General features: G+C 29.9%; 2 protein-coding genes across 2 annotated transcripts; one reads left to right on the top strand and one right to left on the bottom strand.

Moving 5' to 3' along the window:
* Positions 1-1,968: 1,968 nt before the first annotated feature.
* HELRODRAFT_161245 (hypothetical protein) lies at positions 1,969-5,272 on the bottom strand (the record flags this gene model as incomplete). Its single annotated transcript, XM_009021182.1, has 3 exons — positions 1,969-2,103; positions 2,572-2,750; positions 3,868-5,272. The coding sequence occupies 3 exons, from the start codon at positions 5,270-5,272 to the stop codon at positions 1,969-1,971; spliced, it is 1,719 nt and encodes a 572-aa protein (XP_009019430.1).
* Positions 5,273-8,197: 2,925 nt separating this feature from the next.
* On the top strand, positions 8,198-17,172 carry HELRODRAFT_184964 (hypothetical protein). Its single transcript, XM_009021181.1, has 14 exons — positions 8,198-8,248; positions 11,480-11,510; positions 11,696-11,745; positions 11,885-11,963; positions 12,354-12,559; positions 12,641-12,742; positions 13,178-13,246; positions 13,365-13,488; positions 13,576-13,802; positions 14,250-14,452; positions 14,923-14,987; positions 15,476-15,539; positions 15,939-16,044; positions 16,861-17,172. The coding sequence occupies exons 2-14, from the start codon at positions 11,505-11,507 to the stop codon at positions 17,099-17,101; spliced, it is 1,542 nt and encodes a 513-aa protein (XP_009019429.1). The 5' UTR covers positions 8,198-8,248; positions 11,480-11,504; the 3' UTR covers positions 17,102-17,172.
* Positions 17,173-17,204: the final 32 nt, after the last annotated feature.

The raw sequence follows: 17,204 nt of genomic DNA, 5'->3' as shown, positions 1-17,204 counted from the left end.
ACTAGTTTATATAAAACAGCTTGGAACAAACTACACAGGGAAGAAGAGAAGAGAGAAGAAGGGAAAGAATGATATAGTCAGAGATTGATTGTTTGGTATTATAGAAATAATCTGAGTAGTTGATAACTAGTTGATAGCCAGAAGATCGAGACCAAGACAGAAGTTGAGAACCAGGAGTGCTGGTTTGACCAAGAATGATATAGTCAGAGATTGATTGTTTGGTATTATAGAAATAATCTGAGTAGTTGATAACTAGTTGATAGCCAGAAGATCGAGACCAAGACAGAAGTTGAGAACCAGGAGCGCGGACCTGTGACGTGACATTCAACACAGTTTAGTGCTGGTATTAACACAACGTCAACTTGTATTTCATATTGCTTGTCCTCATATTAAACTGAAACTGTTAATGAAAGATGAAACCATCAAAATGTTGTGTTTCTTTTAGTGCTTTTATAAATTGCATTCTCATGAAGCAAAATGTTCTGTGAAGCACACGTCTCGTATAGTGAATACTTCGAGCGTTAACTTAACATTGTAGAGAACCGATATTTTATCAACACAACATTATTATCAATACAATATTGATAATATGAATAATAAACATAACATGGAAATAATAAATATAACAATATATGCTTCTCATGTAATTGAAGCACAGATATTGGCTACACTTTTATTAAACATATTTATTACACCTTCTGTCTAAGTAGGTTACATCACCACAGTGTTGTACTACCTAAAAAATGTAGTTGTGTACTACTGTAATAAACTACTTTGAAAAAAAAGTAGTTTACAACTACTTTCTAACTACTTTGAACAGCAATAGTTAGTAACTACCCTTTAACTACCACCAAGTAGTTAACTACTTTTCAATACTACCATTTAAAAACACTAGCGATTACGAGCTTTTGATACCATGAATCTGCTGAATAATTCAATAATTGTGAAATAATTTAAAGGCAAACATTTTCATTTGACATGTTTTATTAAATTTAAATTTACAATCATTTTCTAAAAAAATCTCTTAAAAAAATCATTTTATCTATGTGTTCACCGGACAACCTGCTGCATTTTTCAGTAAAAATATGCCCAGCAACGCTAAATAATCTTTTAACAGCTGCTGAGTGGAATTTATTTTTTAAAAAGTTGCACACACAACTGGATAACTGAATAAATGTTCTACATTTCTAGCCTGACTAATTATGAAAAAAATATGAAAAGTTAAACTAGTTATCTACATGAAAAAATATGGCAACTAAGTAAAGACATGCTTTAAAAAATTGGATGAATTAGAGATGTTATCCGAAATTCTTTTGCTATATGTAACGAATGCAGCAGTGAAGTTTCTGTCACTATCTTTCTTCAAAATCACATCAGCAAAACAATTTTAGCTATTGGCCTATTCATATATCGTATGTATATCCGGAGTTTAGTTTTTTTTAATGTTCAGAACGTTAACCATTTAAAATTTGTTATGACGTAATATGTTAAAACGTAAAATACAACACACAGCACAAACTAAACTGTTTTATAATGCAAGCTGGGCTATCAACTATGTTATGCACATACAAGCAGTGTGTAATAAATAAACAGAAAATAAACAGTGCATCATATGGTGAAATACAAAATGCAGCACAAACTTACATGCTATAGTTTTATTATGCAAGCAGTGTGTAATAAATAAACAAAGAGAATAAAAGAAGTGTACCAGATGGTAAAATAATGCTTAACTGCTATTGTTTTATTATGCAAGCTGGGCTATCAGCTGTGTTAGGCACATGCAAGCAGTATGTAATAAATAAAAAAATGAACAGGGTATAAACAGTAAATAATGTCCTGGTTATGACATTTGTCCTGGTTATGACATTAAACTGACCCTCACTGCCTTGTGAGTGATGTTAGATCATCAAAGGCTAGGCCCACCGCTTATAACTGTGGTTGCGTAAGGAAGGGCGTCCTGCGTAAAAATTAGCCAAACAAATTACTTATGATGACAGAAGTGACAATGGCCCTCAGTATCCGGCAGAAGAGGGAGCGCGAGGGGTATTTCGGTTTCATCATAGGTAGCCAAACGGCAACCCCCGATTTCGGGGAAAATGTCGTCTAAACGTGTGTTGTTTGTTGTTGTATAAACAGTAAATAAACAGTGCACGACATGGTGAAATACAGTGTGCAGCAGAAACTTACTTGCTATGGTTTATTACGCAAGCAGTGTGTAATAAATAAACAAAGAGAATAAAAGAAGTGTACCAGGTGGTAAAATGATGACATTTAAATGTTGTTTATAATATACCGTGAATTTGCATAATTTTTTGAAAGAATATAAAAGTAGTTAGAAAAAGTAGTTAGCTACTGTATTTATTAAATACTAAAAAAAGTAGTTAACTACTAGTTAAAAACTACTTATTAACTAGTAATAAACTATTTGTAATTAGTAACACCAATCACTGTATCTCCATTTAAAGACATGATTCTACAAATATTCTAAATTCAGAATGAAAACAAAAATTGAAGCGTTTCTGATGTACATGCAGCCATACAAATAAATTATTAAAAAGTTGAAAAGCAGACCCTAAATGTCTCATAAGGAACAGAAAAGTTGTCCAATTTTCTGATGACTCCAGCGGCCAGCAGGTGAGTGCAAAACTGCACTACCAAGAGCTTCAGTTCTTGTAGTGACAACAATTTAAGAAATGCATAATGTACTGAGTCTTGGAAACAAGAACAGAGCCAGGAAATTAACATTTGACCTGCAAATATTACAATAACATTTAAACTATTTAAACTATTAATTTCAAACTATTTAATTAGAAATAATTTAATATTAATAACAATAATAATAATAATATAATAGTTTCAAATAACTTATTATAACAATATAAAAAGAATAATGTGAAAAAGAAAAACAACCATTTTGACAAAAAAAAACCTAAAATGAATCTACAACTACTACAATATTTGAAGTTAACCAGAAAGAATTTGGAGAGTTTACTCAAGGTAATGAAGGGCAAATGGTAACGGTAATGATTATATTCTTTCTTACTGCATTTCTCGGAAGTATAAACAGCAAACAAAACTTAAATCATCACACACATTGCATATTATAGATAGGCCCTCAAGCACTGCATGTACCTCACCGCCATACATGGAAAAAGTATTAGAAACTACTTTCGACTTAATTGTTGTCGGCCTGTTTAATCTCATTTTTACTCCTTTTAACATACTCAAGTTAGTTAGCTCCTAATTTATTAATTTGTTTTCCCAATTTTGCATCTTTTAATTTTATCCTCATTCCTTGGGGGAGCTGTTGAAAATATAAAAATTTGGTTTATAGACTCGCTATCTGGAAAAAAATGTCAAAATACTGAAAATATCAAACTGTCTACAAAATGGTGAACAATAATTAGGTTCCAGTAAAATAAAACATAGCAGCTGGTTGAGACAGATCATTTTAGAAATATCCAGACCACATTGCAATACATTTGCTAAAGTTTAAAGGTAACTTTTATGTTTCATATCATAAAACAATAATTCAGATGACCTGACTCAATTGTAAATATGTATAAATACTTAGTGGTCCTTCAATAATACTGCTTGGTACCTGGAGATAATAAAAATATTGTAAGACTCAAACAAAAGTCCCAACTACTCACAAATACCCTACATACTATGTATTACTATATATGATCATAACAAAAATGATATCAAATTTTCTTTGTTTATTCTTGTTCTTATAATTGTTCTTTCTGAAAAAAATTTTTGAATTTTTCATATATCAACTTGAATCATAACATGCCACCTTCTTAAAAGCACAGTAAAATATCACAAAATTTTGAAAATATATTATGGACATAATTTTAAACCAACCCTCAAACTTTTCAAGCTGCTTAAAATCCAGTTTTTCGGGCACCATTCTAGGATATTGAATGATTTCCTCAAGAAGAACTTGTGAGAGACTGTTTGTTGAGCACTTTGCTTTTGCGTGTCTGTCAGATTTTTTAAAACTTGAACAAGACTCTGACAAATTTGAGCTCTCACTATTATATCTAAATCTTTTTTGGTTGAAAGCATAATCATTTTTTATTGTACCATCTTTTACACTGTTACATTTGTCAGTTTCATTCAGAACTGTTTCCAAATTGGTATCATCTTCTCCATGGCAAATTTCATTTTTGTGAGACTGCTTTAAGCTATTATAAATAACGTTGCTATTTTTGACAATATTTTCATGATGCAACACTGAGTTGTAAGATTTGTAGTCAGCAGCAACCTCCATTCCTGACTCCAAAGAAAATCCAAACTTGGAATTTATTAAACCAGACATGTTGGTCAAACATTTATTCTTTTTTGAACACGACTTAAAATCTCCATGGTCTTTAATAACCTCCTGTGCTTTATGAGATATAAAGGAAGAATTTTTTGAGTTTGATTCAATTCCTGATACAGATAATAATCTTGATGTAACGATGTATGGTTTTGTTTCAACACATTTATGTTCAATTTTTAGAGATTGGAATGATTGCCCGACGATCTCAGGTAAAGTTACATCTGAGTTCATTGACGATGCCATGGGCATTGAACAATTTTTGTCTAAATCTTCTGCTTGTATCAGAGTGGTTGATGACAAGGTTGCAGTTGGGCGATCACAAAGACTTATTTCTGATGAAGACCTATTTTCTGAAGCAGAAAAAAAAGTTGATTCGATATTAGGGCTTTGTTGATCTTTGGCATCAACGTACATTTCATCACCTGGGCTTACCTTTCCATCTTTATCAACTAAATCTATTTCAACATTTCCTGCCGATAAAATTTGTGGTCTCTCTTGGTCAAAAATACACTTGCCTCCATCCGAAATGTTTGAAAAAGTTTCAGCATTACACATAAACTTATTTGAATCATTTAATTCACTTGATTCCTGTTCAGAATTTGATGTTGAGCTGTTCAAAGAATCAGTGACATTATGCAACAAACTTTCATCGTTTAATACTGAATGTACGTCTATAGCATTTATGTTTTCAGCAACACATTTTTTTATTATTGGACTGCTAGTCAAAGCATTGTTGCCATTGTAATTTAGATGATGATTGTTGTTCAATTTTTTGGAATGCTTTGAACCAGCACTAGATGTAGATTTATTTTTATTTCTAAGATTTTTAAAAATTTTAATTTTATGCTGTGATTGTGATCCAAAACTTGAATCCAACAGATCAGAAGAGCCCTGAGCTGATTTCAAGGGATGGTCTGCTCCATTGTGACTTCCCTGCTGACCCATTTTAAACTTTTAGGCTATCTTTAACCACATCTATATGTAGAAAAGTTTGCTATAGTAATATTGTATAATAACAAATTTTTAAATAGAAGCAAGCTTCTATAAAATAAAATGTATAAAAAGATAAGATAAAACAAAAAACTTCATTTGAAACAAACAATTCTTCCCTGGTTTTCATTTAGAAATTACATGCTACAAAATTTTTAAATACAAAAATAATTAACTTGAAATACTTAAAAACCATATAATAAATAACAATAAAAATATTATTTAGTTATAAAAAAAATAAAAACACCAATGACAAAAAGTTTTTTTCCTTGTTAATAAACTATCTCTTCATAGAAAAAGGCAAGAATTTTTGAAAAAAATACTAGTAGACTGTAGTTAGCCTAATTTAAATAGAAAAATATAAACAAACAGAGGGCTGATTCAAGATTGTAGCATTTATTAATTATTAAAAAAACTATTTTATTATTATAACCAGGTGTGAAATTTTTTATATCAGGCATCATGTGCATATAAACTATTTATGAAAAATATGATTCAAAATCATTTCAAAATACAGTACTTCAGTACTTTACTACTTCACCTTCTGTTTTAAATCATATTTTAGGATATCATTTTGTTAAATCAGAAAAAAAATACAAATAATGTTCATTCTATGAAATTTAAAAAAGTGAAATTCAAATTTGACTTTGCTAGCAACTTTTACAACTGCAAGTCATTTTTTATTTTTATGTTTTCTAATTAGTAAGTAAGTAAGCTTGATTAAAATTAAAACTAAATAATAATAATAAAATAAAACAATTCATCATTAATAGAGTGATAAAAATAAAAAAATATATAAAAAACTATAGAAAAGCCCAGACACCAAAACCTCTCTTTTTTGATTTGGCTAGACTAAGAGATATATTTACATTGATTAAAGAGAAAAAAACCATTTATTAGTAAAAAGTAAACTTTTAAGTTTTAAAATATTTAATTAAATAAAATATGAATAAAAAAAATAGTGTAAGCTGTAAAAAACTGAATACTAGTTAAATTTTATTTTTTATATAATAATTATTTATTTTAAAATATAACAAATAACAATTCAATAAGTTTTAATCAATTTTTAAAAAATGAGTCAATTAATCAGTCGATTTTACATTGAAAATTGTGAATAAGAAATGTAATTGTGTTAAAAATTGTAAATTTTACATTGCCTATCAGTCAGTCTAAACCAGATTTGTTGATGAACTTAAATAATAAATTGAAAAATCATTGGTGAAAATAATGATGATGAATAACAATAAAATAAATATTTAATAAACATGCAACAAGCCAAAAGAAAGGTGAAAAATGATGAGGCGTTACGATCAAGATATTGAAAATCTAACTTTAAATGAACGGAAGATATCAATTATTTATTTACCGTAAAGCTCATTAAATTAGATGCAATAAAAAAATAAAAAGAAAACAAACGTCAGTGACAGCGGGTACACAAACATGGCAGTTGTATAAAGTTGAAATTTATTCAAATCATATCGATGGTAATGAATATATATATATATATATATATATATATATATATATATATATATATAGCGTCAAAAATTATTGATTCAACCTCCCACAGCGAAAAAAGTAAAAAGAGCGCGTCTGAAGTCAACACAGGAGAGACAATTTTTGCTATACGATACGATACCATTTGATACGATCACAATGTAATATGTACATTAGAGACCGTTAATTATTATTAATATAGTTACACGTATATTTATATCATAAAACAGTTCAGTTTTTTATCAACAGCAACTAAGAGCTGAGTGGCTGATTGCTCTATTTACTTGAAATACAATGACGCTATTTTTGTATTTTTCTGCGCATTCGTTTAATCCTTTCAAACATGTTTTATCGTTTGTTGCTTTTACATAAACTGATGTATCAAACTCTTAACTATCAAATGTTGACTTTATGGTGGTTAGGAACCAAAAGACTGACTGAAAAAACTGATGGAACATCCGTAAAATTGCCAGCAAAACGGCTTGATTATTGGAAAGAATTTTTTGTAGACCTTTACAACCACGACCCACCAATAGAACCACTTCCAAACTCACCAGAAATCAACTTTCCAGCCTCACAAAGCATTGCAATGCAAAAGCATCAGCAGATGAAATCAAAATGACTGTTGTTTATAACTTTAAACATAGACACTACCATATCCACGCGAGCACAATGTTTTGATTAAATATCTTTATATCTAATTAGAAGATATTAAATTGTTTTTTTGAATTCTCTCCCTGCGCATCCAACTTTAAGCAATCCTGTTTTTTATATGCAATAGCCTATATATGATTCAACTTGTATCAATCAATCAATCAATCAATCAATCAATCAATCAATCAATCAATCAATCAATCAATCAATCAATCAATCAATCAATCAATCAATCAATCAATCAATCAATCAATCAATCAATCAATCAATCAATCAATCAATCAATCAATCAATTAGCTTATAAAGCGCTATTTCCGCGATGTTCAACAGCGCTCCTCAATGAATTTTGAAAACAGATGGGTCTTGAGATCCGCTCTGAACTTCGCAAGTGATGGAGAAGTAAAAATACATTGATATTAATTAATATATATGTAATTATTTATATAATATATATTATAAATTTATTCACATACATATTTGAATTTGTCTTGGTTTTATATTTATATTGACATAGTGATTGTAAATAATTATTAAAAGTAAAAATATTTGGAGTTCCATACTTTTTAAACTTTTACTTCTTGGTTACTTGCAGTAATATTTTGATCTCTGCATTCTTCCACAATTCCTTTTACTTGTGCTATATATATATATATATATATATATATATATATATATATATATATATATACTTACATATCTGCTTGTGTGACTTCTTGCACATTCGAATCAAAATATTAATTATTTACGTCGAGACTTCTCATTATTTTATTTCAACAGTTGGTACGTTTGCGAATTAAATTCTTTCTTTTTTTATTTATTAAAATGTTCAAAATTTAATGAAAGGTTTTAGACAGGGTTGTTGTTACGTTATGGTTATTACTTTATTAGTTTTGTATCAGATTAGGATTAGAATTAATGACATAAGATAAGAGATGATTTTATTTTAGTATATACTAAAATAAAATACAATAGATAGAGGTAGATTAATACCGTGTTTCCTCGAATATAAGACAGGGTCTTATATTAATTTTTTCCCAAAAATTGCCCTAGGTCTTATATTCAAGGGAGGGCTTATATTATTATGCCAATTTTTTCGACATCATTTATTTTTCCCAAATACAATAATATTTTATTCAAATACAATAAGATCATCATCTTCTGGGATATCATCATTTTCTTCCAGATCAAGACCTTGAATTCCAGCCAAGATTTCATTTGACTCCAGCTCCTTCAGTATCATAGGTCCCAATCTATCGTGTTTTGCGATGTAGCTCGCTTCAAATGGCGATGTTTTGTCCAAGTACCCTGCTTTCAGAGCCTTTGCAACACAGCTATCAGTGACTTTGCCCCATGCATTCCTTACCCAAGAGACTACCTCCTGCAGATTAGGCTTCACGAAGTTGTTATTTTTGTTTCTTGACATCCTATTCTCAATATAATCATTGATTTCAAGTCTGAGGTAATCCTTGAAAGGCTTGTTTATTGCAATGTCCAAGGTCTGGAGGTAAGCAGTCATCCCTGCTGGGATCATAACCTGATCAACCCTTCTTTCTGCCAAGAAGTTTTTCATATCCTTTGCACGATGAGTGCTTGCAGAGTCCCAAATGAGGAGACCTCGTTGACTTCCTCTTAAAACAAGTGGCAGCATAAGGTCCACCCATTTTCTTATTACATTCTGCGTACTCCATGCCTTTTCTGATTCCAAGACATAAACTCCTCCCTGGCATTCAATCTTTTCTTTCTTTCCTTTGGTAATAAGAAGTGGAGCAGCTTTCTTCCCATCCAGACGAATTGCCAAAATGCAGGTGACGCGTGCACTTTCATATCCAGTTGATGGTACATAAATTGATGAAGCTCCTCTGAAGTCGACTGTCTTTTGAGTGTCCTGACCCATGTAAACAGCAGTCTCATCCAGAGCAATCATGTTGGAAAGCTGATACTTTGAAAAATCCAAACCATCCATGAAAGACTTGAACATGAGAGCTCTCTTGACAGCTTCTTTATCCTCAAGCTTGAACAGTGTTGTTGATCTTCGTAGTGAGAGTTCATACTGCTGAAGGAAGCGATCCAGCCAACATTTTGAAGCTTTGAACTCCTCAGGAGGGATGTCAAGTGTAGGAGCCATCTCGAGAGCAAAAGCTTGAATCTCAGCTCTGCGCACAACCATACGGTTTTCTCTCTTCTCAGCAATCCAGTCAAAGATGATGTCTTCTAACTCTGGAAAGAATGGACGATTTCCAGAGCCACATTTTCTTTTTTTTGCCTGCCCATCTTCAACCTTTTGATTAAGATCATCATACTGTGCTCGCCATTTTCTAACCATTCGTACGTCCAACTTCTTCTCTTTGCAAAATGCAGTAATATTTTGATCTCTGCATTCTTCCACAATTCCTTTTTTGTATTCGACAGAGTAACTTTTCCTCTTGCCACTCATCTTAAATATGGGCAAAATGTTACAAAATAGTTTATTTAAATAGAAAAAACAACCCTTACTTTGACAGCTTTGTAACCTCAGGATATGCTTGAAGGAGGAAAAACAGTTCGAAAAACGAAAAATCTTGCAGCAGTTGGCGTTTCCGGTGTGGTTTTGACAGAAGTTTTTGTTGTTGTCAGCTGATTCATACTAGAAATTATAATCGAGGGAGAGCTTATATTCGAGGGAGGGCTTATATTAGAAAAATAGACAAAAAACGTGCTAGGTCTTATATTTGAGGGATGTCTTATATATGAGGAAACACGGTAGATAGATAGAGGCTTCTTGCTAATAGAGGCGTTTAATTTAAAGCCATTGCTGGCTTTAGTTTTAAGTTAAAGTTCGTTACTGCTAGGGGAATGCATATATATAAAAAATTTCGAATTCTAACGGAATCGGAATTTGATTAAATTTGATTTGTTGAATTTGATTTTTTTTAAATCTTTATTTTATACCGTTGTTATTAAATTGTTAAAGTAAAGTTTTGCTTTGCATAATTTTTTTTAATAATTGACTTTTTATTATGTGTGTTGTCCTAAGAAGAATTACAATTTCAAACATTGACTTGTTTGTAAAACGGGAGATAGGTACTCCTATGGTATCGTCCATGTTTACAAACAATCATAATGTACTTTTAATAAATTGACTCCACCCATTTTGAATTATCTAGCGCTTGATTATTTATTTATATCAAATTGAAGATAATTTAATACAAGTTAATTCTTAGGTAAGTAATTTAATACAAGTTAATTCTCAGGTAAGTTTTTTATTTTTAGATCATTACTTGTCAAATATCACAATGGCTTATGAAGTGGTTAACAAGGTTAGGGCCTCCATTTTTAAAAAATTTTCAATTATTTCATAAATGATTGAAAGTTTTAACCTTTTCTTATTCTTGAAATGATTGAAAATCTTGTTAAAAAGGGAGGCCCTAACCCTAACCCTAACCCTGTTAACCACTTCATAAGCCATTGATTGTTATCAAAACAGAAATTTACTCATATTTTAACTTTTTTTATTTAATGTTTACTATTTCAACTATTTGACAAGTACTGATCTAAAAACTTACCTAATGAAATTATTTTCAATTTGATATAAATAAATAATCAAGCGCTAGATAATTCAAAATGGGCGGAGTTAATTTATTAAAAGTACATTATGATTGTTTGTAAACATGGATGATACCATAGGAGTACCTATCTCCTGTTTTATCAACTTGTTTAGGCTCTAATGTCGTTACGGTGCTAAGAAAGTGTTTTAATTTCTTGAATAATTTAAATTTAATTGATAAACAAATTAATTAACATTTATGGTTATTTTACAGCATTAGCTACAGTACAGCCATTTTAATTGATTGAAATCCTTTTTTAAAGCTATTATTAAACAATTCAAATCAACTTGGATTGATTAAAAAAAGTCAAATTAGATTAGACATTATTAGAACAGACTTCTGTAAAATCAAAAAGTAATAAAGTTTTGATTTTTGTTTCAGCTCTTTCATTTCATGTAATTTTATAAGTAAATATTTTATTTTTCAGATTAGTTTGTTGCATTAGTTAGAGTATGGCGGTAAGTTGCTTTTATTTTTTGTTTCAATATTTTTCTCTTATTTTCAATGTATCCCTTTGTATGCTATGTATTAATTGTTGGTATTACCAATGTTTTAGTATAAATGCTATTTTTTTGTATGTTGAGATGGAATTAATAAGCATATTCGATTTAAATGTATTTTGTCTTAATGTATTTAATTGCAGAACCATCCCCCACAGTCACAGGGCCAATGTTTTTCTGTCTGCTTGGCAGAGTTAGTGAAATTTTATTTATGTACCATTTTTTGTTCTAAAATTTTTTTTGCTTCATTTCGTAAGTAATAAATACTGTTGTCCTAATTAATTATTTCAAAACTATAAAATTTATTATATTCCAAATGAACATTATGAAAGGGCTGATGCGAACAAAAAGTTTGCAGTGTTGAAGTTCCCACCCAGTAACAAGGTCGACTTCACTCTTTGTACAGCAGGGGTATGAATTATTTTCAATCATTTCTTTTTCTCTTGCACATTTTTAGTATTCGTTATTTATTTTATTTTTTTTATTCATAGCATTAGATTGTTTTTGTTGCATTATTTTTCTAATCAGTATACCACTACATACTGAGTATTTTTTTTAAATTTGTTTTAAATTGCGTCTATAAATTATGTGCATATTTTATTCATCCTCACTTTTCATCTTCTACAATCTCTTGTTTGTCTTTGGATGTTCATATATGCCAAATTATCATGCTGTTGTACTTATTGTTTAGAGGTTGTTTATTTTTCTTAGGTAGTTAGCGCTTCTGTTACAAATCCATCAGTTTTTAGACACTTAATTACGGATGCATTGGCATTAATAACAAATGCATTATTTTCGCAGGCAAAGTTAGAGAGAGAAAATAACTTAAAGGAGTTCAAATCGGCCTATGATATCGACGTCCTCCCAAAATTTGGTGCTGGCAGTGAGTATGGCAAAGAGCAGAGAGAGGAAGCAAGAAAAAAGATGTATGGAATTAAAATTAAAAAGTACGATCCCCAAGACCAACCCTGGTTACTTAAATTAGGCTCAGGCAAACAAATAAAAAGGTTCTGGTTGCTTTCTTTCTTTTCATACAACTAATTTTTGAATTATTTTTAATTTTAATTTTTGAAAATTTGCTGACCTAGGTTCCGGGGGACGCGTAATGGTGGAGTAACGAAGAATGCTTCCTATTATATTTTCATGCCCATGTCAGACTCCAAGTTTATTGCTCAGCCCGTTGAAGAATGGTTTGTTTATTTTTTGTTATTCCTTTTCATTGTTTATAAATTCATACATTTCTTTTTTTCTGTTGTTCATTCTTTAGAGTTTAATTGTTTAAATAGTTTTTCATTATTTTGCAATTCCAACCGATCACATTTGCATATTCTAATTCTCCATCATCAGCAATATATTAAAATAAAATTTTTTTGTTGCTTATGTTTCATCTGTTTAAAAAGCGTTTAATGGATTTAATTTTGTAATATGTATTTCTGAATCAACAAATGAGATTGATGAACATGAAATGATAAATTGTTTGATTGAAACAAATGAAACACACATAAACATTGAAGTAATTCAAATTAAACACATGTGAATATCATTGAAGTAACTCAAATCAAACACACTTGAACATCATTAAAGTAATTGAAATATACACATGAACAACAACTGTACAACTGCAGGTACGATTTTATTCCTCAAGCCAAATATAAGGCACTAAATGCAGAAGAGGCCGAGGAGGAGTTCAGCAGGTCTGCAAACATTTTTCACCTTCTTCGATTTTGTTTGCACATTTGTATTGCTTCTTGAGTGAAGTCTGTTAAAATGCATATAACTTTTTCATTTGAACTTGTTATAACCAAATCACAGACGCGATAGAACCCTGAATCATTTTGCAATTATGATGAAGAAAAGAATTGATAAGCATGAAAATGATGGGAACATTGAGGAAGGTGCTGGTGGAAAGAAGAGCAAGAAGAAAGATAAATCATTTGTAATATATTTATTTTTTTATTTTTTATTTTCTTACAATATTCATTTAGATTATCAATTTTTTACATTAAAATTATTTCACCTCAAGCTTGTTAGTGAATTCGATGAAATGAGCAACGAAGATGATGATCTGGATAGTGAATGTGAAGTGGATAAAGATGAAAATGCCAATGAAGGAAAGCCAAAAAAAAGAGGAAACAAGATGAAGAGAAGTAATTTGGTGAAGAAAAGAAAAGGGACGGACGATGAAGCTGAGGAAGAAAGTGATGAGATGGATGAAGGTCAAGAGGTCGACTACATGTCTGGTTCTTCGAGGTCAATTACATTTTGTTACATTATTTTTTATAAATAATTATATGCTGTAATTTTTAGATATTTTCAATTTTATTGTAGCATAATCATTCTACAGTTGTCAGTTTAGTTCCAGTACATTCGTTACATTGCTATACCCATTTTCCATCATTTGTTGCATTTGTAATGTTACAAAAGGTGTGTGAAATACGTGAGAATATTATTATGTACAGTTAAGTTTGAGATATGTGATGTTGGTGTGCTGAATTATCATCATTTATAAATGAGGAAAGATTTTCATAGGATGGTTATAAACAATTGTCTATATTTCTTTACATTTGTTGATCATTAGCTTGTTTCTTTATAGTCGTTGTCTATTTAATTCGAAATAATTGATATTTATGATAAATGTAAACAATATGATAATATGTTATTACAATTATATATAATTAACTGATATGCCAACAACAGTGATGATGAGGGAATGTACGATGACGGCAAGCGAGATGAAGGCGACACGTACAAGGATGCGAGCGTCGTAGAGGAGGAAGCCCTCAGGAAGCTCGTTAACTCAGACGACGATGAAGATGATGAGGAGAACAAAAAAGATGATGATAATGAAGATGACGATATCATGGAAAATGATAAGACGAAGGATGGAAAAGCCGGAAGAGGTAGTCAATTTTGTTTAGTTATTCAGTTAAAATATCTAGTAGAGTGCATGTGTAAGCACGATTGTTACCTTACATTTCTTCGTTTTTAATTGTGATATCTTTCCTCTTTTATCTTTAATCTGACAACTATGTAATCCACTGACACTTGGATTTTCTCCTTGTTTTCAACATTTTCAACTTTTAGTTTTTCAAGTCTCAACTCTGTTACATATCACTTTCTTTATTTTTTGTTTTCCTATATATATATATATATATATATATATATATATATATATAAACACTCCAATAATAAAAATAATTATAATAATAATAATAATGATATGTAGATTACATAGTTGTCTAACTGCATTATAAGGCACACTATATATTTATATATATGTAATTGTTTAATTTTGACTTCTGTTAATATTTTATTATAAGCATTATTTTGCTAATTTAAAAAACCGTTGGTATTTTATGAACAACTTAAGAATCAGACGCTGAATCATCGTCATCTAGCTCCGACATTGACGAGGAGAATGATCAGTTACATATTGTAAGTGTAATTATTTTTATGTGTATTTTTGATTTAGTTTTCAATTATAAATGCTATCCAATAAGACTCACTTACACATCAAACATACATCTAAATATTTATTATAATGGGACCTGTGATTATTTGTTTGTTCGTGTATAAAAGGATAAATAACATTCATTGATATGTTCCACGTGATATGAATTTTCATAATTCTGTAATTTTTTCACACTAACTTCGATTTGTATCATCTAAACTCAGCATTTTTCTGAATGCTCACTGTATTCAGAAATATTTATTTTATAATTGTATTTCTTGCTGTCTGTCTGCATGTTTGTATTTATAAATTTTATTTAAAAAAATTTGAGCACTCTTTTTCACAAAACTTTATTGAAACGAATCTGGTAATTTTAATAATGTTTATGCATCTAACATGCATGTATAAAATGTTGAAAACATTATGTTATTACAAACTATTATTGTCTCATACATAAATATGCTTAAAACAGTCTGGAAAATCAGCATCAGCTGTCAAGCAGACCGAATCAGATGTCTCAACAGTTGATCTTACAAGTTAGAATTTAGATTTCTTTATTTTCGCTTTTTTAGATTTCTAAAAAAAAAACATAAAATGTCTGAAATGATTACAATTGTAGTTTCTCTGTTTAAAAAGATTGATGATTTATTTAACAAATGTTCAGTTAAGCTTCTGTATAAAAATTATGTTTTGTTAGAAAATTAAAATGCCAAAAAATCTAGAAGGAATGTGAAAAAATTATCAAAAATTTTACATATTTTGATGAATTTGTTTTAAATTTCAAACCAAATATAATATCCATTATTTCAACATCTCTGGTTATTATTTATTTGTTATTTATTATGAAAAGCCACTTCCAATTCGTTAATTATTAAAAATTTGTTTTCTCTAATGTTTATTTTATGATTTACATGATTATTTTGTAAATTTTTCAGATAAGAAACGAAAAATGGATCCTCTCGCCACAAGTTTGCTAGCCAAGAAAGTCAAGCTGGATTCATCTTTGTCTCAACGAACGACGCAATCATTTTCCTCAAACAGGTCTAGTTTTGTCTTTTTTTCATAGAGTTGATAATAAACATTTATCTGGGATCCAATTTACTTTAAAATTTTTTAGCTTACGAGTTATATCTACATTGCATTTTGCAATTATTGATCAAATGTCCTGATTTGTTAATTTTTTGTTAAAATATCCGTCTATCCACACAATCTTTCATAAGTCCAGTTTATCACTCTCACTTCTGGCTTGCATGCAACCCAATTTCAAGCTAAGTTTGTTTTTTCAATTAACTACATTTAAATCTTCTCTATGGACAGCTTAAAATTACTTAACTTATCTCTTGGATCTTTGGCCTGCGCTTTCTATTTCTTTTTTCATTGCATGAACATTTGTGGATTCTGAGCACTGTTGCAGTATCAAATTAAATCCATTTCATACACACATACTCTTCACACTCGTTCTAACAATAAAGATAGCATTAATCAAGATGGTAATCTGTTTTGATTGCAATGCAGGCCTAAATATAAACTTGTCAAAAGTTCTTTAATGTTGTATCTGAACGCGTTTAATATTGTACTTAAACAAGTACAAATAAAAATAAAAATTACAAGTCCTTAAATCTCAATGAATACTTTAAATTTTTGCTATAGTACAAATCGCGTACAAGTACAAAGTTCAAGAACCGCATCACTTATATGACGTTGGCAATCAAAGAAACAAAATTTCTTATAAAGTCCTCTTTTTATGTAGTACTGTATTTATTATTCATGCAGGTTCCAACGTAGATAGTTAATCAAGAATTTTATTTTTTATTTCTTTTATTAAGTTGTTATAATTCAATTTAATTAAATTTTCAGTGATGCTTCGATGGAGGAAACATTGAAAAGGTATCTACTGCGGAAACCGATCACGCCACGTGACCTTCTACAGAAGCTGCATTCTAAACATAACAAAATAAATAGACTCTCTAAAAATCAACTCGAAGCCTGTTTGGCAGATATACTAAAGAAATTGAATCCCGAAGTGAACAAAATTGATGGAAAAATGTATCTTTCTCTCAAACCTGCTTTAACTGTTTCAAACAACACTGAAATTTGAAATTTTTTTTGTAATTAGACCTTTAAATTTTTTATGACGAATTTACCCAATAAAATGTTATTTTATTGTGATGAGCTTTGTTCTAACAACAACAACACACGTT

Source organism: Helobdella robusta (assembly GCF_000326865.2).
Source record: "Helobdella robusta unplaced genomic scaffold HELROscaffold_3, whole genome shotgun sequence".
Taxonomy (NCBI): Eukaryota; Metazoa; Annelida; class Clitellata; order Rhynchobdellida; family Glossiphoniidae; genus Helobdella; species Helobdella robusta.
This window is presented reverse-complemented; position numbering and strand designations above follow the sequence as displayed.